Genomic DNA, 25,913 nt, shown 5'->3' with positions numbered 1-25,913 from the left:
TTTTTTTATTTAGTTTAACCTTTGTCATTTTCCATTTTGTCAGTACAGTATCAAATATCCAAATAATGAGATCTTAATAACCCCATATAGGACATCAGAGTGACATATTCTTCATTCTATTAAAATATGCTTTCTTATAAATATATAGAGATTATTATATTTGTGGAAGTGAACTTGATAAAAAGTGAGAAAGAATGCTTATACATCTTACAGGTCATTTGATTATGTTGCGTCAGCCACACTCCTACACTCACACACAAATGATCTCAGACAATCTATGAGGAACATGTCTTCATCTCAAATAACATAAGACATAACATGACATAACATGTCACAAGTGCACTACAATGATAACTCAGGAAGGAGGCTGCGTTTGTGTGGTTAGCTAAAGCTCCTGGCAGTTTCGCAGTAGGTTGTGGTGCCTCTCTGTTCTCACAGCAGCAGGAACCCCGTGAGCAGGAACAGAAGGGGCTTCAGGTAGGCCGAGATCCCCTCGACACTCAGCGATGGAGCTCCTAAACGAGAGGGACAAGAAGACCGAATGCAAAGATTTCCTAATACAGCAAATACAGCAATCGTCTATTATTGGGACAGACAACAGGACTAAAGCCTGTTTTTACTTTTTCATCACTCATGGCCCTGTATTTTGGGTCCTCAAAACAATGAGTTTCAAGTGATGATGCTTTAACAATCCATAAAGCTGAGAGGAACTGCAGATTCTATGAGACAATGTTGTTTGACTATGAATATTTGTTGTTATGGAAAAAACCTGATTTGGATTTGAAACTAAGTTTTCACAGCAGCTTTTGATGGCAGGGTGAATCTCTACTGGTTGCAAATGCTGCAGAACTAATATGTTAACAGTATGACACATTAAAGGAATTATAAGAGAGTATATAAACACTGAAGAATAAATTTATGTATGTATCTGCTTACCTGACTTGCCAGGGTCTTGTCTTTGGTCACGAGACCCGGTCGTGGCCCTTTCAAGAGCGGCCAGTTGCTTGTCTGTCATGGCAACCCGCTGTTTACTGGTTACCATGGCAGCATTGTCAGGCCCAAGAGCCTCGAGCTGAGCGTCAGAGAGTGTCTGGGGAGGAAAGGTTAAGTGGCAAAGAGGTCAGAGGGGTGGAATAAGTTTTTAGATCCTTTATGTAAGTAATACAACAATGTATAAATACTCCATTACAAGTAAAAGTCCTGCATTCAAAATCTTATGGGTAAAAGTACATAGTATTATCAGCAAAATGTAAATTAAACAAACAAAAGTAAAAATACGCCAAATGGACCCTTTCATGGGGTTATATACTGTATATGTATATGTATCACTGATGCATTAACATTGTATGTGAGCACCACTTTTGTTGTAATTGACTGAGGTGGAGCTGATCTTAACTGTTGTTAAGCTGTAGCATCACTAGAATTATGAAAAAGTTGATTTGTATTGAAAACAGGATGAAATATTCCTACACTACACTTGCAGATATAAAAAAAGTTTTTATAGGAAACTTTAATCAGTTTCGCACAAAAATGTCTTTATTTTATCATTAAACAATGCATCATGTTGTTTTTTGGAAGCTGATTATATGTTTTGCATGACAAATAATATGCAAAAGATACAACATTTCCCTTTGAAATGCAGTGGTGTAGAATGATGAAGTGTGGAAAGACTCAAGTTCAACTCAAGTACAAATACCTCTACATAAATACAGTACTTAGTTACTTTCCACTACTGGATTTGGCTCCCAGCTGAAAGACGATGGAAGCAAAGAGCAAAGGTTAGCGAACGTTACTTACAGCAAAGTGGCCTGGTGGTATGAGTGGGATGCAGGACTCGCTGAGAAATGAGAAGACAGACGGATCTAAAGAAGCCAACTCTGTTGCATCCAGCCCAGCTGAGAGAGATGGAAATAGTTGGTCAGTATTTGGTAAAAAGCTGCTGAGCAAAAGGCACACAACAAGAACTAAAACTAGTTGGACACTTTACTTTATTCTGGTCACTGCACTGTTGTTATTTATCTTATCTTATTTTATTTATTTATTTATTTATTTATTTATTTATTTTTTTTTATTTTTTTTTTTTATTCTTATTCTTATTTTAGCTTTTATATTCTACTTATTTGTTATCAAAACAATAGCACCTTCAGACCACAGCAAATTCCTTGTAATGTATGTTACTTGGCAATAAACAGTTTCTGATTCTGATTCTGATTCTGATTCTACACCAGCCAACAGTTTACAGGTGATTATCTAACCGATGACGTTGCCCAGGTCAGACACTTGTGCTTCAGTCCAGGTTTTGGGATCTCTAAACGCAGACACAGCAAGACGTTTCAACTGCTGTGCGACCTTGAAGGAGCACTGAACACCATCTAGTGAGCCCACAGCGTCCCTGTGACACACACACACACACACACACACACACACACACACACACACACACACATTATGTAGTTGCGACACCATCTCACTCTAGAGAATGCATTCTCTGTGCAGGAAGGAATCTCCTGATTGTGAAATCAGATTTGCTACAAAACTATTTAAGCATCCAGAATTATCTATAAGCAAGACATTAAGACTATAGGAGGAAAAGAAAAGAAATCTTGTTTAGATAGTTTCACTTTTTTAAATGCCTGCTTGGCTGTGTTGAAACTAGAATAAATAATTGGCATAATGTTGTGGTGCTTTTGTGAGGCTACACCCTCTTTTTATTGGTTGGTACGACAGGTTAATTGGATATAAACTAATTTGTGAATATAATAATAAGAAAGTGATGCACAAACTTGAAGGCGTTGATGTTGAGCTGTCCGATCTCACTGGAGTTTAGGCCACAGATGAACCGGTTCAGTGCCACCATCTCTGTAGCTCCCAGCTGCTGCGCTGTCAGGTTGTTACGTTTAGCAACACCCTTCCACACCGCCTCCATCTAATGAGACAGGTCATCTTGCTGAGTAAACATCATGATGATCAGTATAATAGTCATGCGTATATGAGGCTGTTTTTATTACTTCACCTGTGACTCATTCCAGCCGCAGTGGGAAATTTCCTCCAGAGTGTCCAGTGAGAAGGGGAGCTTCTCCAGGTCTGCGTCGGAGAAGCCTTGAGTTATACATCCCACCTGCATCACCACACTCTTATCTGTCATCTGTGACACTGGGCCCAAGGCCTGCAGAAACACACAGAAACACTCACACAAATCAGACTTTTATAGGGGTGACTGCTCATAAAATAATTGTGAAGAACATAAAATGTTGGATTTCTATATTAAGAGGGGGTTGTGAAGGGGAGGGTCCACTAAACGTGTTTGTTAAAAACACCCTAATAGTTTTCGTACAGTCCCTTATTGTAGTGACCTCACTGTCAATCCCACAATTAAACCCAAAGAATAAAATAAAGCAGAAATGTTAGAAAGATAAATAAATTGATTTCCTCTCTTCATCACTGCACCAGAGGAGTCCTCTGCCCCCTCAATGAACAGAACCAGAATCAGTGGCTCCGCTGTACCTCTGTTGCTTTTTTACTGAGCACGGCCAGTTGGTCTGCTCTGTAGTCAGAGATGGTCCCAAGTATTTCCACAGTAGCGAGGAAGGTTTGGGCTGACATCCGATCTAGCTGTGCAGCTGTCCAGTAGACGTTGTCCATTCCCAGCTCTTCAATCAGCTCCACAGTGGGTCTTTTAGCATCGCCACTGCTACTGTCAGTGCCACTGTTGCCGTTGTTGCCGTTACTGTTACTCTTGGCTGAGAGAGACAGAAGAGAGACACATAGCAGGTGAGAAATAGAAAAGTACAGTGGAATCATGCATCACCATTTTTTTGCGCAGTATCACTAACTATCACTGGTGGTGAGCTTGAAGAACTTCTTTTTCAGGGCATCGGAGGCGTTGGACAGGCGCCACCTCAGAAAATAGAGAACGTCCCTCATCCAAGGCTGACAGAGACGGAGAGAGGGAAAATAAACATGGCAACCATATGAGTGCAGTGCTGATCTCCGTCCTCATTTTGAGTGAGTTTACAACGATTTATTGAAATGTGGAAAAGCAAACACAGGACATTATGAGCCGTGTCGCTGACAGACAACATGTGAAGAAGAAGACAAAAGATTCAAACCTTATTGGGCAGCGCAGATGTGGCATCATCATCCAAAAGGAGGAGAGGACCCATCACTTCCATAGTCTCAGCTGACCAATCAGATGAATCCCTGCAGAAGATTTAAAAATAAAAAAATGCATCAGACTCTTCCTTCCTCTGTCTTTCTCCGCAGTAACCCCAGCGTCCACAGGGAGCCTGTCCTACCCAAAAGTCTGGTTGACCAGCTGAATTAGGCCTGCCCTGTGGCCTTGGGGAATGTGCTGGCAGGAAGCCATGGCCTGGAGGCTGGAGTTGAGGACATCAGGGGCCATGAGGCGCAGTTGGGAAGGCTGAAGCTCGCACAAGAGCGGACCGAGCATGGACATGTCCTCAGTGGTCAGTTCAGAAAAGTCTGTCCCCTGCAAATATACAGTAACTATCTCAGGCTGTTGTTGCGCACAAAAGACTCACTATGTGATAATAATATCAATTATAGGTGTGGAGCCGTAGGTACAGGCAGGCGACAATTTAAAAGAAAAAGGAGAAACATATGCTTCCATACAGGTCTCATTGAATGGTTTGACGAGTGTATTATATGACCTTCACCAGATCTCAAGATTTTGGACCAATGTGTTAGACAGTGCTCTCCACCACCATCATCAAAACACCATAAGAGGGAATATCGTTTGGCTCCAGAGACTTGAACTATCTATGCCAAGGAGCATTTTTGCTGCTCTTTGAACAGCTCATGGTGGCTCGACACCTTGCTGAGACAGTTTATGTTGGCTTTTCCTTTCGTTTGTCACCAGCCTGTATCCTTGTGCGTACATTGGCCAGGCAAAGCAGAGCTCTCCGGGTGAGCGCGGGGCGAGAAGGGGAACGGAGAGGCACCAAGCTCAGGTTGGACGCTTCCATCTTGTCGAGGAAGATGGGACACACTGAGTCAGGCAAATCCTTCACCGTCGAAGGCCTGGGATAGTGTAAATGAGATACAGAGACAGAGAGATGTTACATCTTATTATAGACATATTTAAATGCATGATGAAGTGAGATATGGAAGAGACTTAGTTTACGGCAGGTGAAGAAGTAAGATTGTGGGAATCTCAACCATCTCCTCCTCAGTGATGGTTTTGAAATAGTCAGCTCTCACTTTCTCCAAAGTCGCAAAAAGCTTTCGGGCAGCACATCCTGTCTGAAAATGTAAAATACAATTGTCATCAATAGGTACACTTGACATATGTTTTATTCATGTGTGTGTATGTGTGAATAAATACATACTTGCACTTTGGAGAGCCACTGCGGAGTCTCTGTTATGGCCCAAGTCATGTCTTGCTCATCTCTGTCTGCTACTTTGTCAATCATCTTGCAGGTTATTCCCTGGAGGACTGAACGCAGCCTCCTGTCTCGGCCAATAATGTTTTAAAGGTAAGCATGTAAAGCAATGGCAGACATGTACATTCCGTAACAAGACCATGCACATTACTGAAAAACCATACAAATAGAAATACATAATAATCAAAGTTTAGAGGATTAAGGGTGTTACTTGCTTATTTGGTGCTTTAAAAACTTTAAAACACCTGACAATAGACATAATTCTCTTCATTCATTCTCAAGTTTCAGGTATTTTGTCCACTGTACATCTCACCTATACTGAAGCTGCTTTAGATCATACATCTTCTTTGCCAGGTACGCTGCCTAAAGAAAAGACAACAAAGTAGGGAACAGCATTTCTTAGCAAATACAACTCATTACTTAACCAACTTAATTAACAATTTACTGATACATTTATGAAGGCTTCAGTAATCCAGATTGGTTCATAGCAAATGCATCAAGAACAGTAATAATTTGCATTAAAACAACAAAAAGAATGTTACAAATGTAAAAACATAAAATGTGTTAATAGCTCAGGGCTGTTGGCAGAGAGGAGGTACTTGGGGACATTACCTGTGGCCGAGTCCACATTTTATCCTCCACTTGTTTCAAAGAGGTGATATTTGCTTTGTCCAGGTTGTTTAGAGAAATGCTAGAAAGCAAAGTGCCGTCCAACTTCTGCACCAGCTCTGAGGGACCCACATCCTCAAGCAGCTACAGGGAAACATTTCAGTCTTTCTAAAATGATGTTCACAGTGTATCTACATGGCATCACAGATTACACAAATTACTTTTTCATTTGAGATCCATCTGGTGTTCCCTCTGGAGTCATAGTTGGCCTTAATCAATGGAGCCGGCCTCTATTTGTTGCTTCTCTCTCCTTACTCACCCCCTGCAGCATGGCCTTCAACTGCCCCTTCCTCATCCGCTTGGAGATGTTCTTCAGGACCTCTGTATCATTCAGGATCTCCTGGGCTTTGACATGCTTGAGCACACATCTGGGCAAACCTCCTGCAGCTGACTGAAGGGCCATCAGCTCCTCACCCGACACCCGCTTACACTAAGGGAAAGCAGAACGAGATAAGTATCGAGGGAGAGGGAGAGCATTTGAGAGACAAGTTTCCAGCAGCCCTGCGAACTCACCTTCTTATCGCCCAGCTGTTTCTTGACCAGGGTGAACAGCTGGCCCTGAGTCCATTGGACAATGGGTCCCAGATTTTTGAGAACAACTTTGAGATCGTTGCCAGGGATCATGGACAGTTGTTTGGGAGACAACAAGGTAATGCTGCCGCCCAGCTCACGTAGTGCTTGAGTAGTGTTGGAGTTTGCCATCACAGAATTGACAAGGCGCTTCTTCAGCTTGAGAGGGGGAAAAAACAACAAAGAGTAATAAAGAGATTACTGAGAGTCATGAAATGTGTCCCTTCTGTCCTGGCTGAGGGGGACATGCGTGAAAGTTTGGGAAAGTATGAGCAAGTGAGTGATACCATTTTGATTCTGGGGTTGTCGCGGTCATCACATTTGTCAAGCTCAGAGAGGAGGCTCCTGCTGAGGTTAAGAGTCAAGTCTGGAGCAGCGTAATAATGACAGGCCAGTGTGCCGAGCCTGAGGACATTCAAAGGCAAAAATGTAGAGATCATTCCAACCTTGAAATTGAATCAGCTCTCTATAATGTCAGGTACATTCATTTGTATACAGGATTATTATAATTTATTTATTTTTCTGTCTCTTATAATGTTCTCTCTCTTATCTGTTAATACTTTTCCTCCTTACAAAGTCCCCACACAGAGGTGTGACATTCATGGTAAAAGTGAGTGGAAACCATTGAGACAATAAGAGTATGTTCATCTGTCCTCTTCTGTTCTGATCCAGAGTTTTTATGCACTAATGTACCCACATTCATGCATGAATACACACTTGTCCACATGCTCTGCAAACTCCGTCTTTCCACTGAAGCACTTTTGTAATTTCTGGAGAAACTTCTTGCCCAGGCTGGGTTTGATCTTTGTGGCCATGCTCAAGGCGGATTTGAAGCGGGCTGAGCGGTAGAATTCACACAGCTAGAAGAGAAAATGAAGGAAACAAACCAACAGAGCAAATTAAAAATTAAAATCTTGTCATTTTGCTATTTCCAGATTTACTGGCCCTTCATCCTTTGCAGACCCCCTCACCTTTTCTTTGGGAGAAGAATCAACATCGTTTGGTGTTAAAAAGGAGAGGTAAGGTCCCATCATGGTCATCACCTCCATGTTCAGCCATTTCAGTGAAGGTTTGCAGCGCTCCTTCAGCACTATAGAATAAATGAGGCTGTTACAAGTCACATTCATACTTAACAGAAAAGTGACAGGAAAACAAGGCATCACAACCCATGAAGGTTTTCTGGGTATATTTGGGTGTTTGCTGAGCAGATCCCTATGTCTGTAGCACCTGATGCGGTCTTTGATTTGAATAAACACATTTGCAAATGTACATACTGAGCAGTTGTACTGCTTGCAAATATGTGCTCCACAAACACACATAACAAGCACAGTTGTTCTATGACACACACGCAATCTCCCACTGTTTTTTGTCTCCTGCCTGTTTTATTGTTTAATCCGGTTTGCTTTATATCAGCTGCTTCATCACCTTTTTTCTGCTTCTCTCCCTCCTTCTTTTTCTTCTCAAGTGCTTCCCTCTGTTTAGCCACTTCTACTTCCCTTTTTTTTCACTTCACACTTTCTGTCCTTCTTTCTCTTCTGCCTTGTGCTCATTATTTTTTCTAGCCTCTCTGTCCTCTTTCTGTTTAACACAAGAGTATGAATTTATCTGACTTGTTCATAAATAGTTAATGGTCAATATGTTGGAATGTGTGATTTTATTGTAGAAAGTGGTTTCTGACCTCATGTGCGTAACTAATTTCTTACTTGATCTTGAGTCAGATGATGGCCTCATTGTACAGTTGAAGTAGTTCTGGGTCATCTGCTCTTTTGCCCATTTTACCATCTGAGTCATTTTGTCTTCAGACATGGGATCGTACACCTCCTGCAGCATCTTCATCCTGGAACCAACAAACAATTTTACAATTTCAAGAAAAGCTGCTGAGAGACAGCGGAAGTGGAATTAATTGCATAGAAGCGCACTCACATCTTTTCCATGTTTTGTCTCTCTACTTTGATTGGAAGGTTCATTCTTGAAGGAGACATATCCTGCAGCACAGGTTTGGCAGCCCACAGAAGCGTGTCATAGTCGTCCGAGTCCATGTTATTTTCACTCGGTGTGGTCAAAGTCTCCCAGGACAGAGGGGCCACAAATGCTTGCATGTAACATGCAGATGCCTCCTGAGAGAATAAGAGAGATGGCAGGAATGATTAGACTGCCAGAGAGTCGTGAATGGATTACGTTTATCTTTTCTAAAGATCTTGGCATTAGTGTGGAGTACTGACAGAGGAGTTCCTCATCAGCTTGATCATGGTTGGAAGATAGCTGCAATTCAACATCTTGTTTGTCTAAAAAGAGATAGAGAGAAAAGACACAACTAATGTGCGCTGGCTAAGAAAGTTATAAATATGAATGATGAATAAAAGGACCCATCAACCATTAAGATAATAGTTTTAATGCTCCTAATAATCAATAATCTAATGTGCTTGACTGTGTGTGTATTCACACCATTTTATCCGGGTCATCCGAGGGGACTCGGCTAAATGAGTCTTTGTCAGGAGAGACTGAGTCCAGGACGTTGATGAAAGCAGACAGGAAGGTGTTGGACGGCCCAGCGTTTCTGCCCTCCATAGGCAAGTCACTGAAGGAGAAATGGTTTCAAATGTTAGGTGTTGTGTTTTATTTGTTGATTCATTGTATCCTTTCATCATCCAGTGAAATTCAACTGAGCCCATTTTCACTTTTTTAGCAACATTTTGTATTCATAAATGTGTTCATCACACATCACCACAGTCTTCTGCTGCCCTCTGAGCAGATCTACTGAAGGAGCTGGAGCTGGAGCACCTTCAGGTCTGGGGGTCTGGACAATAATTGATCCCTACTCACATTTTTGCTGCTTGGAGCAAATAAATATCTTTATAAAAAGGCAGCTAAACATTTGTAACAGTTTAAAAAAAGTCTATATCAAAATAAATGAGAACAACTCCAGGTTTAAAGGACCCAGCTGTAATATTTGAAAATGTTTTGCCTCTTCAGGAAATGAACCAAACACACAACAGAGACACGCCTACAGAATTACCTGTTATTGAAGACATTTTTCAGCAGCATCATCTTAGGCACCGGGTATCCTGTAACATAGCAACCCTCCATATTTACACGTTGCACAGCTAAAAGTATTTGCCATGTATTAGTTGTGACTCATGTTACGGTGGATACTCACAATGCATGTAAACAGACACTCTCATACACTATGGACTGGGATTAGGCTTTGTACAGTTTTATTTATACAATTAGCTCCGTCTAATGTTGCAATAGAACTTGAATTTTGAGTACAAAAGGCATTCAAACACACTCTTTTCATCTCTCTCTATCTCACACACAAATTAATTTAATGAAAAGAGTGCATTGAGTTTCCTCACCCATATTGTGGCACTTCCTCATCTGATGAAAAAAGACAGACATATCACCATCAGATGTTTCAGGTAAGATATTGCATTGCTTAAAATCTCTGTACATGGTTAGAAAAAAATATTGCACTCAAAATAAATGTGAACAGCACTTAATTGCATTGAAATGTTCTATATACAGTATATAAGCAAAGATTACTAAAACTATGGAAACAGTGTAAACCATATCGTGACAGTAATGTTGTAGGTGGAAGCAGCAAATGACATGAAGTTGTGAGGTTCTTTGTCATTAAGTAAGGTACAAAGCTGAAAGGCCTGTGATGAAGGTACTGATGTGCAGCAAGTAGGTCATAGTACAAAACAATTTTATTCTCTGTGAAAGAATGGAAATAAAGGATTTTTAATCAAATATTTTACAAAAGATAAAAAGCTTTCAACCAACAACAATAGGATTCCTGAGGACATTTTTGATCAATTTTATGGCAAAAACCCAACTTTCAAAACCAGGTTCAAACAATGACACTACACTCAATTTAAAGAACGGCACAAGAGATACTATAGACAAACAAATACAGTTTAAGAGTACAGTAGTGCCACTTTGCTTTCCTTAATGTTTTTTTTTTCTTCACATCAGAGATATAATAATTTCTACACCATTTTCAGACAGTTTACCCTCTCTGACCATGACAGAAGATGATTTCCAGTGCAATTACTACCAATGAATACAGTTTGATTCCCGTGAGTGATTGCATCCATATGCTCATTACTGTAGTCCTGTATAACATTAGAATGACTTAAGGAATAGAAAATCTCAATGTGATGATGACAAATTATTATTGTTGGAAAATTGACCAAAGTCAAAGAGAAAACTGACAAAGAAAGCGTTGGACTTGAAAATGTGTATGAATCAAAAAAGGTTGTTTTGCATACTACTTCCTTCTACACAAACAAGTATTCAGGAAATTACATACCAGTCTTTCGGCCATGTCTTTGAAGTGAGGTTTCTTCCCGGGCATCCTACCTGGGGTCTTAGCTGAACAGGTAGTAATGAAATGTATGTACACGTAAACATAATGCATGCATTTATGCCAGTTATAAGAGGAGATGATGCATGTAGTGGCATTGCTGCTTACCCAAGGCTGCACAGGCCACAATGAGTAGAAGGACAAATGTTCCTCCTTTTGGAGCCATGGTGGAAAGACCTGCCCGCCTGCCTGTTGAACATAATGACATGATTCAAAGTGTGCATTAATATCAACACATATTACAAGTGGTTTTGACATAGAATGGCAACAGAAAAAGGTTATTCTTTGTAGGGTGTGATGATTTTGTTATTCGGTCTCTAGTCGTTATGGAACCTGTCTCCATGTGAGCCACCTCCAGTTTTCTGACATACTTCCTCCTCTGAGGATTTGTCATCATACTTTCCTAGTTACCGTCTTTGTTACTCATCCTATGGGAGGCTCCATGGACTTTGGAGGATAACGCGCTGTGAAAAACAATGTACATGATGTACCGTGGAACAACAAGTCAGCTTCTCATAATGGAGTTCAAACATTTGCATGTTGGTGTTTTGCCTTCATCATTTGTTTATTTTCCATTGATTTGATTTCTCATTTAAATATGCCCAATGATGACCTGGATTGCTACTGGAAATATAAAGAATCACAATAACAATAATAATTACCTCTTACTTTTAATAACATATATTCTCAAGACGTTGTATAGCCTCTTGTAAAGTGAGACAATATTTGAATGCGTAATTGTTTATTTGCTGGTTATATAATGCATTAAGTCATAATAAAAAAAAACATTAAAACATATAAAAACACCGTTTTTTGAAACAATGTGACTGCTTTGACATAATGCCACACCTGAAATTATCAATACATCGCAAAGACTGAAAAAGAATACAAAGAACTTGATTTATGCACAGATGAATTATTACTTACAGAATGTGCGTCTGCTCCCTGGTAGAAACAAAACGAGTTGGAAACAGTCAGTGAAGTTGTGCGTGTTGTTCCTCTGCCTTTCTCTCACGTCTGATGCGAGTTGGCTGGGTGGTTACCTGTCCTCAACGAAACCAGAGTAGGTGCGTGGTATTAAAACACCACTGTTTGTGTGTGTGTGTGTGTGTGTGTGTGTGTGTGTGTGTGTGTGTAAGTGTGTAAATGAAAGGGAGAGAGAGAGAGAGAGAGAGAGAGAGAGAGAGAGAGAGAGAGAGACAGACAGACAGACAGACAGACAGACAGGGGTTATGAATGATTTGAGATGTCCATTTTAATTGATGCATTCTGATGTCGACCATGCAATTAACACACCATTGTTGGACAAAGGTGAGATTACACTAGAGAGGTTGTTTAAGGATGTACGACTGCGGCTTTTATTCAGATCTTTTCAGAAAATCTGACAGGATGCAGACTGACAAGATAACAATAGACCATAAAGGAATGAGTCTTGATGGGACGAGCAGTTGTTTATTTTTGAGGTTCTATAAAAGGTTGTTCCTCAGATCATACATTTCAAATGACAGCTGATAAAATCCAAACACCACAACCCTAGATAGAACTGCATTGTCCAAACAGAATTATGGAGCCAAAACAAACATAGGAAGATAACCACACAGTGAAAGCTCTTTTCATACAACATGGAGAAAGCTGACAAACATAAAACAACAATGGCCTTAATATTTGAATTTTAAGGTCATTACAGAAGTAGGTTAAGGTGCAGTTCATGTAATGGCCACTAGATGCTAAATCCAACAAACACAGTGAGGAGTTCAATGGGAACGTGTAAAGTCAGTCAAGTCTCTCCACAGCATGTAAGGTTCTCATTTGTGAAATTTCCACTTGAGTCTGAGAACTTCAGTTTCATAATTAAATCTAATTCTTCCAATCAATCAATAATTGTTATTTTCCACACAGATGTGAATTCAATTCTCCAATGGCACAAAAATGAATATGTATATAAAAAAAGAGAAATGAGATAACAAAATAACACCAAAGAATACATTTGAGAGGACACTGGACCATGAATACATTTTTTTAAACTGTTCGGCTTTCTCATTAAATATACGAGTGAAGTAAACATAAAATCTTCACTGGTCCATGTAGTTGAGTCCATATCCAGGTCAATGCAGACTATATGTCCACCCAACAACTGGGCCCACAATGCAGACCACAAAGACTCTTTCTGGTGGAAAGGGTAGCTGCAGGAAGTCAACACAAACTCCAGCTTTCACAATCATGTTGGTGATGTGACAGGACATCCTCTTCTCATTAACTTTAATCACTACACTCAATTTAAAGAACGGCACAAGAGATACTATAGACAAATAAATACAGTTTAAGAGTACAGTAGTGCCACTTTGCTTTCCTTAATGTTTTTTTTTTCACATTAGAGATACTGTACAACAGCTGAACAATTTGCTTTTTTTTGTCTTAGTTGTTAATGAAATAGATTCTGTACACGTGTTGCCCCGGATAGAGAAAGACACAAAGGAGAAGCACCATGACTGTTGGGTGTGTATGTCTCACTCCAGGTCACTGTTTCCTTCCATTTTGGAGCCAATAACCACATGAAGGTTTGGTTTGGTGAAGTGATCTGAAAAAGACCATTGACACTACTTAGTGGGTAAGATCATGCTTGTGTGTGTTATCAGTTTTGTTCATTTGGATCCCCAGTAGTTATTACCTCAGCAACAACATTCCTAAACCAGTTGGGCACTTGAGTTTTTTTGCAATTATTAGTCAAACTGGAGTTAAGTGAGACTATTTTCAGATATTTCCAACACCTTTGATGCACTTTCTGATGTCACCAGTGCATCAGTGTGGCTCACTGATGTGTTTTTAATTGTTTTTGGACAAGGAGAAGTATATTTGTCACATTTTACACTTAATAAAATTGCACCATGACCAAACATGTGACATATAGAATAATAAAATGAACAACTGACCACGTATGTATGTGTGTGTGTGTGTGTGTGTGTGTGTGTGCGTGTGTGCGTGCACACAACTCACCTGCAGCAAACTCACGGATTTCAGCAGGCCTTTTAAGAAGCACATCTCTGTGACAGGACAGGAAATGGGAACAGTAACTATACAACTACAGTATGACGTTAGACTGTGCCCTTTGAGTGTTTTAAAAATAAAAGTTCACATTAAAAGGTGATCAATTGCAGATATTCCTCAGAGAAATCATTTTCTGAGGCAGATGCTGACAAATCTAACTCTACAGAGGCTGTTTTGAAGAAGAAGCTGCATCTTTAAAAAATAAACAAATAAAAGTAAGACAGGCTTATGGTCCCCAGCTTTCATATCCAAATGAGAGAGCTACTTCTGTATGACATCAGGAGCATGTTGGGTCTCTCCTCATCTCAGTCTCTAACATAACTACTAGACAACGTGAGCAAAGTTAGCTGACAGTTAATCTGCTGACTGATTTGTTTTAACATGAGAGGATGACTAACCTCAGAAAGTCGCCTATCAACACCTCTACTTCTGGATGAGACCTCAAATACTTCTCGTTGTCGACTCTCGTGTTGATCTGAGAATAAAAGAAAATACGTTTCAGGCTCCCTAATAAACAGCAGGCACGTAACGTTAAAGGTGCAGTTTGTGGCTAGCTAACGTAGCTTTTTAGCTTGAGTGTTACCTTGAACTGCCGTAGTTTTTCTTGCTGCTCAGCGCTTAATGCACCGACGTCCAATTTCGCCAAACCTTCTTTTCCAGCCATAATTCCTCTCAAAGTTATTTAGTTATTATTAGTTATTTATTTCTCTGTGTACACTGGCAGGCAGGCTAAAGCTGTTAAACGTTTGAAGCCATATTACGCACAGAAATGGTCACCTGTTACTGACACGGCTCCACGGTCTCTCAACAACTGTTGCTATGGAAACGACTCCCAGCAATTAACCGCTGCGTCCGCGAGGTGGCAGCACAGGGCAGGATTAAAAGGTTCACAACTCGATTGCGCTTTGTTGTTGTTTTGTAAATATAATGAATCCACGTTGTTTTAAAGCTGGCATAATTTGACAAATACATTATAGGAAAAACAGAAATGTTATGCCAACTCAGGGCTAATCAAAAATTATTTTAAAGAGTACAACTTTTTGACTTTTATGTCATAATGCAAGACCAGTAGGCTAAATCACCATGGTGGCTGTAGTACAGTTTGATCATTGACTCAGTTTATTAACTTTTCTATCTAACACTTTCCACATATGACCACACAAATCCTAATTTATAAGGTTTTGCCTGATAATCCCCTTATCACCCCTTATCACCACTGTCATCAAATCCTTTCGATTTCTGTCTGTTAGTATCCCAGCATGGCTGGATTAAGCTGTTAGGGGGGCCCAAGGCAAACATGAGCTGCTTGGCCTGTATTACCTCCCCGTTCCTCCTACTCTCTGTGCAATGTGTACAGTTATTCCATGCTTTCTATGTTAGAATATGTGTCACCAGGTTTGCTCTGTGGTAGCCTAATTTAATTTTAGCAAATTCATTTTGGAATATGCTACATATAAGCACAAATCTATGATAGTCTTAGAAAAGTCTTATAACTATATGTTAGCACAGAAGCCCTGTTCAAGACACAGTCTCAAGATCAAATAATAAAGCAGGACCTACCTTAACCCTAGAACACTAACGTCGGGTGATTTTCACCCACACAATTCTTGTCATGTGATTTTCATTGTGTTGCTGCTGTCTGAGTTGCATGGGTCCTTGGGTAGCTTCAGGCTGCTCACTGATGTCATTAATGGTATGTTTGCTTCCCTCCTCCCATCTATGGTTTTTTCAAGAGGCATGCGTTCGGGTGATTTTCACCCGACGTTAGTGATAGAGAGTAACATATTTTACGGGTGGAATTTACCCGATGTTAGTGTTTGTGTGTTTAAATCAGGCGCTCTTTGCACTTTTCAAGGGAAACAACATTCAGGCCGGCCACATTCTCTGCCCCATTTCATCCACAGCTGTCATCCTGTCACAGGCTTCGTTACTCTGGCATGCTAACAAGTGACAACTGCCCCACAGGCTCGGACAGGAAGACACGACACAGGTGTCATGTCTGCCGTCGACCAGTGTGTCCTCGCCATTACTACCCTGCCTGTACCGACTGCATGTAAGGCATAAGGTAAATTAGAGTTGTCCCAGAATTTGCATGTAATCCTTAATTAGTATAATGGCTATGAGTAAACATCACTTAATGGTAATTTCCAAGGAAATTCATATAGTCAAAAAAATTGGTAATTTTTCCCCTCTTAAAAAATGCCATTTTTTGTCTCTCTCTCCCACAGTTGTCAGTGATGCAGGAAGACTGTGCCTTCACCAGACAAGGCTCACATGTCCCAGGAATGGGTGGACCGAAGAACAAGTTCCCAGCTCCATTATTTTTTTTGTTTGGAAATTTCTCGTTTAGGATTACCTGATTTTTCAATAATTTTGCTGCCTTTTTAAAGGGTCCCCCATGGTACCTTTTTTTTTTATTTTATGTGATATTGTATTTTGGGAAATTAAAGAAGAGTACTACAATTTGGCATACAGTGTTGTACTTTTACATAAATTGATGAAAACTGTATTTTATCCGGGATATTATATCGGGTAAAATATACCCGACGTTAGTGATGGTGTTACTAATTTTAACGTTAGTGTTCTAGGGTTAAGGCCGGTGTCATATCAATTGATATTACTGTATGCTTCAGTGGTAAATGTTCCTAAACAAGTAAACCGGGAGTTCTGGGGCCCGAGGGCAACTGTCCACTTTGCACAGTTCATAATCCAGACCTTTCTTTGGAGCAACACACAACCTTAAACAGGACGATCAACACCGCTAAAACAGATGAACAAGTTTACAGATGAATGACCAACTTTAGCCAGTCCTTGTAAAGAAACTAGAAGGGCAGGATGTGTGAGTGATATATTTGATAAACCTTAATGAAATTATATACAAACAGAACAAGAGGTGGTATGCTAGACGCAGGCCTATAACTAGGACTACATCTAGTCTGCAGTTTATCAACTAACTTTTTCTAAATTGGCAAAGGCATAAGACAGAGTAGCTGAAAGGCTGCTCTTAAGACAAATACAATGACAAAAAAAGTATTTTAGAGTTATTTTAGGCATGAGATAGCATTAGAGAGATAGAGACAGACTATACAAGCTGTTCCTGAGTTTGTGTCCAACAGAAACTCATTGAAGAACCATACAAATTTGGAGTCCATTGTTGTTTTCTCATCTGTGACACTGGCTCTGAAGTGGAAAAACAACAATCCAACAACACAAAGCAGTTTAATTGTTCTGGCTAGTTTTACTCCCCTTTCTGCTTGGTTATCACTTCTGCTGGAGGAAGAAATAACTTGTGTTGTTGAAGTGCATGGCTTCTGTCCTCTCCTTCACCTGCTGTTCTTCTTCATTTTCTTCTTCCCCTTCTTCCACTTCATTCGGTGGGGGATCTTTGTAATGCGGAGGGGCAAAGGTCACCAGAGCCTGCCCTTCTGGGGCTGGTGGGACGGAGGGCAGAGGACGAGGCGAGTCATCATACTTCGTGACGACACTCAGACCCTGGAGTTTAGACATAAATCTGTCCTTGTGTCTGAAATAACAAAAAAAGGGACCTCCATCCACTAGCTATAATTGAACTCATATTATGAATGCATCCATATTTATTGTACAGCAGAAAATACAGACATAGAAAAACATAACCAAGTGCACATCTCACTACCTGAATATGTAGGCGGCTAAAATGACTGACAAGAGAGCAAATGAACCAGAGATCCACAGGACGGGATGTGACACCTCCACTCCGCTACGCACTGGTTCACTAACTGCAGTAAAGAGAGGGGGAGACTGTGAGGAATCCTAATGGAGCTGAATAACATCCATACAAGTACATGTTTGGGTGTGACTGACTGAATGTGTGTGTGTGTGTGAGAGAGAGAGAGAGAGAGAGAGAGATAGGTGGGTTGAGCCATGTTTCCTGTGGCTTGTTTCGTTGTTGAGGCTCAGTTATTATGATGACATGGCTTCCTGTAAAAACCCAGTGGGGCAGAGGGGATTTTCAGAAATAACAACTTTTAAGAGTTCCCTCTGTCTGTCCCGTCTCACACAAACACACCTAATTAACCAGAATATTTTATCATCTGCTAGCTTTCATACCATCAGACCCGTAGTCATCTGTACCAGAGCCTTCCGTGTCTACCAATTCTGTAAACTGCAAGTTAGACAAGATAACACAAGCGACAGTGTGAGATACTGGAGATACGTCAACAATGAATATTGAATGCATGAGTGTTAGGGGAAAATGACAAAGAGAGAGCATTAAGAGACTGACAGACTGAGACTCTCACCGTCATGGTACTGAGATCATCAATCGACGGCATGACTGACGGTTGAGCTGAGGAGAGAGACATCCATACAGATGACACTTTGTCAAAAACTGACAGAGAGGTAGCCCCTGCTCATCTAGACATTACAGATGTGTTAAAAGTAAAAACACACTGGGGGTTGTGTGATGATCAGCAGGACCGGAACCAGAGAAAATAACTACATCTCGGCCCGTAAAATGATGTGTCTTTTTTCAAACTCTCATCTAAACTTTGGCATTTTTCTTCTGAATTATTGGGTGTTTTTTTTTACTTCTTCAAACCTCTAAAAATAGAAAAAGAAGAAGATCCCTTTTTGGTTGTATTGGTCACAACATGTAGACTTGTATAACCAGTAACAAGGGGTTACAAGTCACAAGGGTCACAAGCAAACCACGGATCTAGACAGAGTAACAATAGTTTCTTTTAGATAGTCTACTTTTGCATTCAAGAATTATCAAACAGTATATCAAATGTTTTGATCCCTACAGAATAGTAGTAGAAGTAGTATCTAATTTACTCTGAAGAAAGACCATAGGGAACTGATTCAATAAATGTCTTGAATGCATATTGCCGGCTATATTGTATTGTACAATGTTACATACATACACATATATATATATATATATATATATATATATGTATATATATATATACATTCCATGAGTAACTCAAAGGATATTTAAATAATTGAACATTTGTTTAGCATAAACCAGATGAGCTGTCATACACATCCAGAGAGAGTATACTTTCGGGGCGGTCTGTGCCTTTATTTTGATAACATACAGTAATGAGCTGACAGGAAATGAGACGAGAGAGAAAAGTTGATGACATGCACCAAAGCCAGTCAGGCTGGCCTCAGACTAGGGAAGTAGTAATTACATGGTCAGCTTCTTAAATCCCTTGGCCACCAGGAAACTACTTAAATTAATAGTTTGACATTTGGGGAAATACCCTTATTTACTTTCTTTCTGAGAGAAGATCGGTACCACTGTCATATCAGTACAATAAATATTAGAATAGAGCAAGACACATTTAGCTTAGCTGCTTCTCCTTTAGGAAACAGGGAGAAACAGTTAGCCCGGCTCTGTACAAAGATAAAAACACCTAATTAACACCTTATATCTAGTTTGTTGAATCTGTACAAAACCAAAATGTAAAATCAACAGGACATGACAGTGGTATCAATCTTCTCATCTAACTCACAAGAAAGCAAATAAACGTATTTCCTAAATAGTCCTGTAGTCAAACATCAAATAGATTAAGGATTTTAAGGGAATTGTTGCCAGTGTTAAAGAGGAATATGAATGTGTCAAGAAAATACCTACAGAAGACATTTGCCTGAAAGAGGTTTCACTTTCCTGTCAAAATGTGCAGGAGAATGTAACTTTCATTTAAAATGTGGTATATTTCACTTTGCAAAGAATATCAGGACATGAGGCTGCATTCATAAACGTTTTGTAAATACTCCCTTAACAGCTTCATGAACATGTATGCACATTGTGCACAATGAGTATACTTATTCAGAAAGGAGGAGAAACAGAACTGGAAGGGGGGAAAGTATGCATGTATGAGAGGATGTTTATATAAAAGACCCAATCATACGGGAAGGAAACAGGAGACCTGCCTCCTCCGGTTGTCATGACTACTTTTGTCTGTGTCCAGGATGGATCGTGTATTACAGAGACGATAATCTGTATAACACATCTCTAAAACCATACCGTACCTTTTCTGGTCTGAGCGAGAAGAAATACCTATTTGAATTTTCAACTAATAATACTGTCAGCTAAATCTCATTTTAAAAGGGCTTGATTTGGTACTTTTTTTTATGTGTGTATGTATGTGTTCATGTGTATTTACCCGTCCAAGTGCTGGCACATTCAGGTGTACTCCAGTCACTCCACCGGCCATCATATTCATCCTTAGCTCTGAGCTGTATCAGGTACTCAACACCGGGCATTGCATCGTTGATAGTGTAGGAGCGCTCCTTAATCCTCATTATCTATACAGACAGATGTAAACACACATCACACTGTCATCACCTGAAACAGCTGAGTGCTTTATTGTTTCAGGCCATAAAAGCCAACAGCCAACTACTGAACTGTGAAAAGTAAACACATGACAACAACAACTTGTCTATTGGTCCACCAGCACGCACCTGTTCATGATAAACTGAGGACGTGACAGGTTTGTATTTGATCTCATACATTAGCTGATAATAGCTGTCTTGAGACTTCCAGGAAGTCGGGAAACTCCACGTGACCGTCATCTTCATCTCCTGTCCCTCCTCCTGTCGGACTGACACACGTGATGGAGGGTTGGGCTTTACTGAGGGAGCAGGAGGGAACATAGTGAGTGCAGCTTCAGATCACCTTTACGTCAGACCAAACACACACACACACACACACACACGCACACACACACACACACACACTTACAGATGTTCAGAGGTATGAAGTGCTGCAGGGTGCTGGTGGCATTGCCTGCGATGCTCGTTACGCACAGGTAGGCCATGTGAACGGTCCTCAGCTCGTCCTCAGCGTGGTTCAGAGCGCACCAGCAGCGGGAGAGCCGAGATGAGTATGAGCACGGCAAACGGAGGAATGCCTCTGTCGGGCTGAGAGAAGGAAAGTCAAAGAAAGAACAGCGTCACTCACACAAAGATGGATATAAAGACGTAAAGAAATCAGTCCTATAACATCTCTGGAGAGCATTACTTGATTTGCTGTTGTAGTTTTAACCCTGTTCACCCCCCTAAAGTATTATTTACTATCTTCAGACCATGTGTTATATGTTAGGGTCTGTTCTTACCTTTTACTGAGTAAGAGGTAACAGTTAGGCAATATAGTGACGGGCTTCTGAGGTGCCCACTCACAACGAATCTTACTGCTGGGTGACTTTTTGTAGCAGGACAGGCTGGGAGTCTCTGGAGGATCTAACATGTGGAGAAGACATGCAGTGATCAGTCAGTCAGTCAGTCATTTGTTGTCTGTCCTAAATACTTCTACATCAAAGACAGATCACTGTTAATCACAGTCACGCACGCAGTCACCGGCAGGATCGGGCTACAACTAATGATTGTTTCTGTTACAGATTAAACTTTCAATTAATTAAACATATTATGAAAAATACACATTACGCTTTCCCAAAGTCCAACATGACATTTGTAGATATTTGTTTTGTCCAAACAGCAATAAAAAACTCAAAGATATTCAATCACCAATGATGAAATGAATGAATGATGAATGAAAAGCAGCAAATCGAGCAGTATGATCCCACTGTGGCAGCATCTGTCAAAAAACTTGTAAATAATATTTTTTTACGATATAATAAATAATATAATGTCATGTGAAGGCCTTCCTGAATATCTGAACCATCTCATTGTTTTACCCCTACATCGTTCTGTCACACTGACACATAAGATGTGTAATTTACACCAAGTCCGGACATTCAGAATGTGTGGCATGATACGCTTCCTGTATTTTATATGTAAAACTTTTTGATTTGTTTTCTCAATTAGAATATGTTAGGACAAATGAAAGGACAAAGGACAAATATACCATGGATCAAATCAAATTGACACATCACTTATGACTCCAATCATCCGTCACAGCTTCATTGACTCACCTGCGACGATTACTTTTAAGGAGAACCTCTCTCTGCCTCTGTACGAACACGAGTACTTCCCGGAGTCGGTCAGTTTTACTGAGGACAGAGACAGTGCAGCCCCGCTCCTCTCAAATGCAATTTCTCCCCAGTCTCTGTCTCCTTTTCCCACTGTCCTCCCGTTCCACTTCCACTGAGGCCTCGAATTGATGCCCCTTGTTATCCTGCTCCCTGCCTCCCCCTCCCCCTCCTCTTCTTCCTCATAATTGCCCTCGCCATCAGTCTCTTCAGCCTCCCAATTGGATTCACCCTTTGGCTGTCTGCTCACACTGGTTGGCTGGACCGTGTGAGTGGTGGGAGAAGCTGTGTATCCTGTCTCTGTCTGTCCGAGGCCTCTGGTTTCTCCTGCCTCAGTAGGGTGAGAGCGGTTTCCCTCCCTCACAGAATTATCAATAGTATGTTTGTCGCTTTTCATGGAAACTCCACTGTTGCTTTTAATGTTTACAGTGGTTGGGATTGTGTGTGAAGGACTCCCTCTTCTGTTGGTGTTTATGCTGTCTCTGGCCATGCTGACCTTTACTCCGTCCACCTTGACATGGCCGCTGCAGGTCAGAACCAGCTTACTGCCCGGGGATAAAACCAGCACACCGGGGGGAGGGTCTGCACAGAAAAACAAACAACAAAAACATAATTTATAGAATAAATAAGAATCAATGTGTCTGCTGGTTGTTGTAAATTGTGTGTGAGTGACTTCAAGACTTTTACAGTATTTTGTACAAAATGACAAGTTATTTTGCTTTGAGTATTGGTTGCGGTCGAATAGGCATCACAGATAGGATGCAACGTTGCATAACCAAAATTACCAACTCCTTTAGAACTTCCTCTTTTAATTTGTCTGTCCTCTTTACTGTTTCATTTTCTGTCCGCCCAGATGTTCTCACTGTGTCAATCATAACTTGAGACATAGCTGTATTTGTGTTTATAGCCTCCTGTTTGGACTGGCTTGACGTCAGAGGTCCATTGCCCTTGTAAAGTGCAAACACACTTTCTCTCCCTTTCTCCCACTTTCCCAGGTCACTGTCTTTTTTTGCCGAGAAATCAGATGTGGAAATTCAAGGGTCCGCACCGGAGAGAGGGCAGAACAGCTCATCTACTTCTCTGTGTGTACTGCTTTTAGATTTCATACATTTATTTATCTTAAGATTTGACTTTGCCTGACCCTGCTCATAAATAAGTTCCAGCAGTTTTAGTCCAGTACAACAAACACAACCAGGGTTAAAGACACATTTATAGGAGATGCTGATTGGAAAGTAAAATGTTGGCAGCATGTACAAATAGTACAAATAGTAGTAATGAAGCCAGACCCTGAATTTAGGAAAAAAAACTACTCAGGGTCCTGGCTGAACTTAATAACAAAATTAAAAATAAAAAAAAAAGGACAAACTTTGTGACGGATTTGGTTAAAAACTGTGAAAAGAGTGTATAGCTCTTTTGAGAGACAGAATGAAAAACATTTTTCTGAGCTTCCAAAAAGTTTTAGCAATTTCAAAGTGAAACGACACAAAATGACAATGCAGATCATTAAAAAACAGTGCCCTGCATATTTTTAAATGAAAATATCACGCTGGATGTTCTGTAAATATGATGTGAAATCTGATCTGTGAGGTGCACAGAAATAAAACGACTTGTTGCACTGTTCTCAAACAGCATACAAAGAAGTTTGGTCTGTTTGCTGTGATTTATCTTATCTCCAGTCATCTAAAATCAAAACATGAGAAGAACGTAAATCAGTCTTGTGGGTGACAATAAGCACCAACATGTTTGATGTCGATCGCATGAGCAAACGCGCTCACGTCTCTTCTGGCCGCTTACCTTTTCTGAGGCAGGTTCCGTCGAAAATGCTGTGGACCGGTGTGGCGCACAGAACACACAGCAAAGGGAGAAAAACCCGCATTTTTGCGCATGAATCTCCCTTTACCGAGTCCTCACACCATCACCTGCCCGCAAACGGCATCAGTTGGCGATTGTTGTGACTCCCATCAAACTTTTCACAGAACAGAGTCCTCCGCTGCAGAGTTACCGGCTTCCTCTGGTTGCAGCAGCCTGCTGTCCGTAAGACCCGTTATTGTGAAATCCCAGCTCTCTTCCCCTTGTTGAGCCCGTTACTCAGAGGAAATCCTCCTCAGCGTCACAATAAAACCCCATGAAAGCGGAATATAGGCCTATTATAATATTTATTCTTAAAATCTGTCATTCTCAGGAAGTGCCTTCATATTTTTTTTTCAAAAACATCCTGTACTGTCTATAACTGTATTATCCTGATTTTTTTTATTTTTTATCATGCATGGTACATTAAAGTGTATTCCAATGATATATTATAAGTGTGGGAATGCTTGTTAAACTTTTGTACAGCCTAAATAAGGACTGCATTTCTATTTTATTCCAAAGTTAAAAAAAAATCATATTGCTTTTCGATTTGGACACAACTGAAAATATCTCTTTCTATTCTCTGTTCATGTTTTAACCATGGCCATTAGGAAGTGATGGTGCACCATGATAAACTACAGGACTATAGGGTGAGAACCACAGAACGGCTTTTTGTGGTTAAACCTAAAACGTAAAAAAATCCTCAAGTTCTCAGTTATTTTTTCACTTTATCTCATTTCACTCCCCACCATAGCGCAGTCATTACCGTACACTTTGGTTTGCTTGAAATAACATTTGCATGGACACAGTACGTTTCTCTCATGTGAAAGAGAAACTACATGTTTATTGACCACCATTCAACAGCTCCATGCTCCTCCCGAAGAGCTGACCCAGGCTTAAACAATTCACTGTACAGTACATTCATTTTCCAGTCTGTTTTTTTTTTTTGCAGATCATGTTCTGTTGTGTTTTCAGTCGAAGAGCGTCTTTGTTTGAAGACTGTAGTACAGGCACAGATCCAAGAAGAGGTTCATATCGTCCCTCTAGTTACCCTCCTTCACCCCAATCTGGGTCAGGGGTCAGTATTTGACAGATGGGATGTTGTACTCAGGAACCAGAAAGAGACCAACATTTTGGCATAGTTAAGGCATGATTATCCCCAAACACATTCAACCTCTATTCATGGACAAATGTAAAGCACTTAACTGAAGTGTACAGCATGTATACAGTATGAATCAGCACGACTGTTCACACAAAATGACAACATGTACGATTGAGGATTCGACAAACCACCTTTTAAATGTCTATTACTGCCTTTTTGATTTGCACTTTGCCCTAAAGGTCTAACCTAAAGTAAGCCAGCGGCAGTTTGTCTGTTTTTCAGACCGTGGTGGTACGAGACATTACATCAGAGGTGCATTAACATGATCTGGCCTTTTGTAAGACCCAAAAAAACACTTGCAAAAAGGAAAAAACGGCACTGAGAACTTGCTTTAAGGTGCAACTCAACTAGGCCATTATAAAACACATCAATATGATGCAAAAAACAGAAAGGAAAACATGTAAAGTAGAAGAGTAACAAGTAGGGAAACGGATCAAGGAGAGAAAAGGGACACAAGTCTTGCAACAGTCTTGCGGTGTTCTGTAACTTAAAATACCGTTCTCACTGAGAACTATAGAGAACACAGAGGCTTGAGGATAAAAAAAACACTTCTACACATAATACTGCCTGCACTTAACTGATTGAAAGTTGTGTTATTCTGCTCATTCACTCAAGATGCTGTGTGACTTGGCTGTGAGTGAGGCTAAGCAAGTGGAATCAATCTTTTAGATAATTAATAGTAAGTTATCTTGACATTTGTTTCTGCACCTGCTGCTTTCCTTCAGTTATATACTGTTCTATATCAGTCATTCATGAACACAGTTATCATATGCCGTGGGAACATGTATATCGCTATTAAATCCCAATTCATAGTTGGCAAGGTCCGTGTCATTAGGATGAGTCACTCAGTGTCTCTCCAGTAAAGCATACCA

The 25,913-nt window shown here is 40.4% G+C and overlaps 3 protein-coding genes across 3 annotated transcripts; all 3 read right to left on the bottom strand.

Moving 5' to 3' along the window:
- Nucleotides 1–115: 115 nt before the first annotated feature.
- On the bottom strand, nt 116–11,218 carry otoa (otoancorin). Its single transcript, XM_070912432.1, has 28 exons — nt 11,119–11,218; nt 10,957–11,018; nt 9,998–10,019; nt 9,658–9,706; nt 9,087–9,219; nt 8,864–8,926; nt 8,565–8,758; nt 8,345–8,478; nt 7,613–7,731; nt 7,359–7,501; nt 6,929–7,046; nt 6,585–6,800; nt 6,331–6,501; nt 6,015–6,155; nt 5,716–5,765; nt 5,349–5,469; nt 5,144–5,262; nt 4,899–5,040; nt 4,296–4,489; nt 4,110–4,200; nt 3,840–3,930; nt 3,505–3,740; nt 3,014–3,166; nt 2,784–2,926; nt 2,256–2,392; nt 1,798–1,895; nt 937–1,090; nt 116–515 (listed from the first exon to the last, which is right to left on the bottom strand). The coding sequence occupies exons 1-28, from the start codon at nt 11,216–11,218 to the stop codon at nt 433–435; spliced, it is 3,477 nt and encodes a 1,158-aa protein (XP_070768533.1). The 3' UTR covers nt 116–432.
- A 2,292-nt stretch (nt 11,219–13,510) lies between these two features.
- LOC139290607 (RIIa domain-containing protein 1) lies at nt 13,511–14,719 on the bottom strand. The gene is made up of 4 exons (XM_070912433.1): nt 14,639–14,719; nt 14,454–14,530; nt 14,005–14,051; nt 13,511–13,588 (listed from the first exon to the last, which is right to left on the bottom strand). Exons 1-4 carry the CDS (start codon nt 14,717–14,719, stop codon nt 13,518–13,520), a joined length of 276 nt encoding a protein of 91 aa, XP_070768534.1. The 3' UTR covers nt 13,511–13,517.
- Nucleotides 14,720–16,886: 2,167 nt separating this feature from the next.
- il6r (interleukin 6 receptor) lies at nt 16,887–23,985 on the bottom strand. The gene is made up of 10 exons (XM_070911578.1): nt 23,826–23,985; nt 21,975–22,613; nt 21,159–21,282; nt 20,786–20,964; nt 20,506–20,675; nt 20,208–20,349; nt 18,333–18,379; nt 18,142–18,196; nt 17,708–17,810; nt 16,887–17,578 (listed from the first exon to the last, which is right to left on the bottom strand). The coding sequence occupies exons 1-10, from the start codon at nt 23,905–23,907 to the stop codon at nt 17,317–17,319; spliced, it is 1,803 nt and encodes a 600-aa protein (XP_070767679.1). The 5' UTR covers nt 23,908–23,985; the 3' UTR covers nt 16,887–17,316.
- Between the last annotated feature and the right edge of the window lie 1,928 nt (nt 23,986–25,913).

Source organism: Enoplosus armatus, chromosome 9 (genome assembly GCF_043641665.1).
Source record: "Enoplosus armatus isolate fEnoArm2 chromosome 9, fEnoArm2.hap1, whole genome shotgun sequence".
NCBI classification, from domain to species: domain Eukaryota; kingdom Metazoa; phylum Chordata; class Actinopteri; order Centrarchiformes; family Enoplosidae; genus Enoplosus; species Enoplosus armatus.
Note: the sequence above shows the minus strand (reverse complement) of the source record. Positions and strands in the feature narration are given on the sequence as shown.

Coding starts and splice junctions, on each gene's coding strand:
- LOC139290607 (XM_070912433.1), bottom strand. CDS start 14,719: ATGGCTGGAAAAGAAGGTTTGGCGAAATTGGACGTCGGTGCATTAAGC. Junction 14,531..14,638: donor AAAAACTACGGCAGTTCAAG/GTAACACTCAAG, acceptor TTTTATTCTCAG/ATCAACACGAGAGTCGACAA. Junction 14,052..14,453: donor TTGATAGGCGACTTTCTGAG/GTTAGTCATCCT, acceptor GTCCTGTCACAG/AGATGTGCTTCTTAAAAGGC.
- il6r (XM_070911578.1), bottom strand. CDS start 23,907: ATGCGGGTTTTTCTCCCTTTGCTGTGTGTTCTGTGCGCCACACCGGTC. Junction 21,283..21,974: donor CTTAAAAGTAATCGTCGCAG/GTGAGTCAATGA, acceptor TCCACATGTTAG/ATCCTCCAGAGACTCCCAGC. Junction 17,811..18,141: donor AGATGACTACGGGTCTGATG/GTATGAAAGCTA, acceptor TCTTTACTGCAG/TTAGTGAACCAGTGCGTAGC.
- otoa (XM_070912432.1), bottom strand. CDS start 11,218: ATGTCATTATGTTCAACAGGCAGGCGGGCAGGTCTTTCCACCATGGCT. Junction 7,502..7,612: donor ATTCTTCTCCCAAAGAAAAG/GTGAGGGGGTCT, acceptor TTTCTCTTCTAG/CTGTGTGAATTCTACCGCTC. Junction 4,490..4,898: donor CTCTGCTTTGCCTGGCCAAT/GTACGCACAAGG, acceptor GTATATTTGCAG/GGGACAGACTTTTCTGAACT.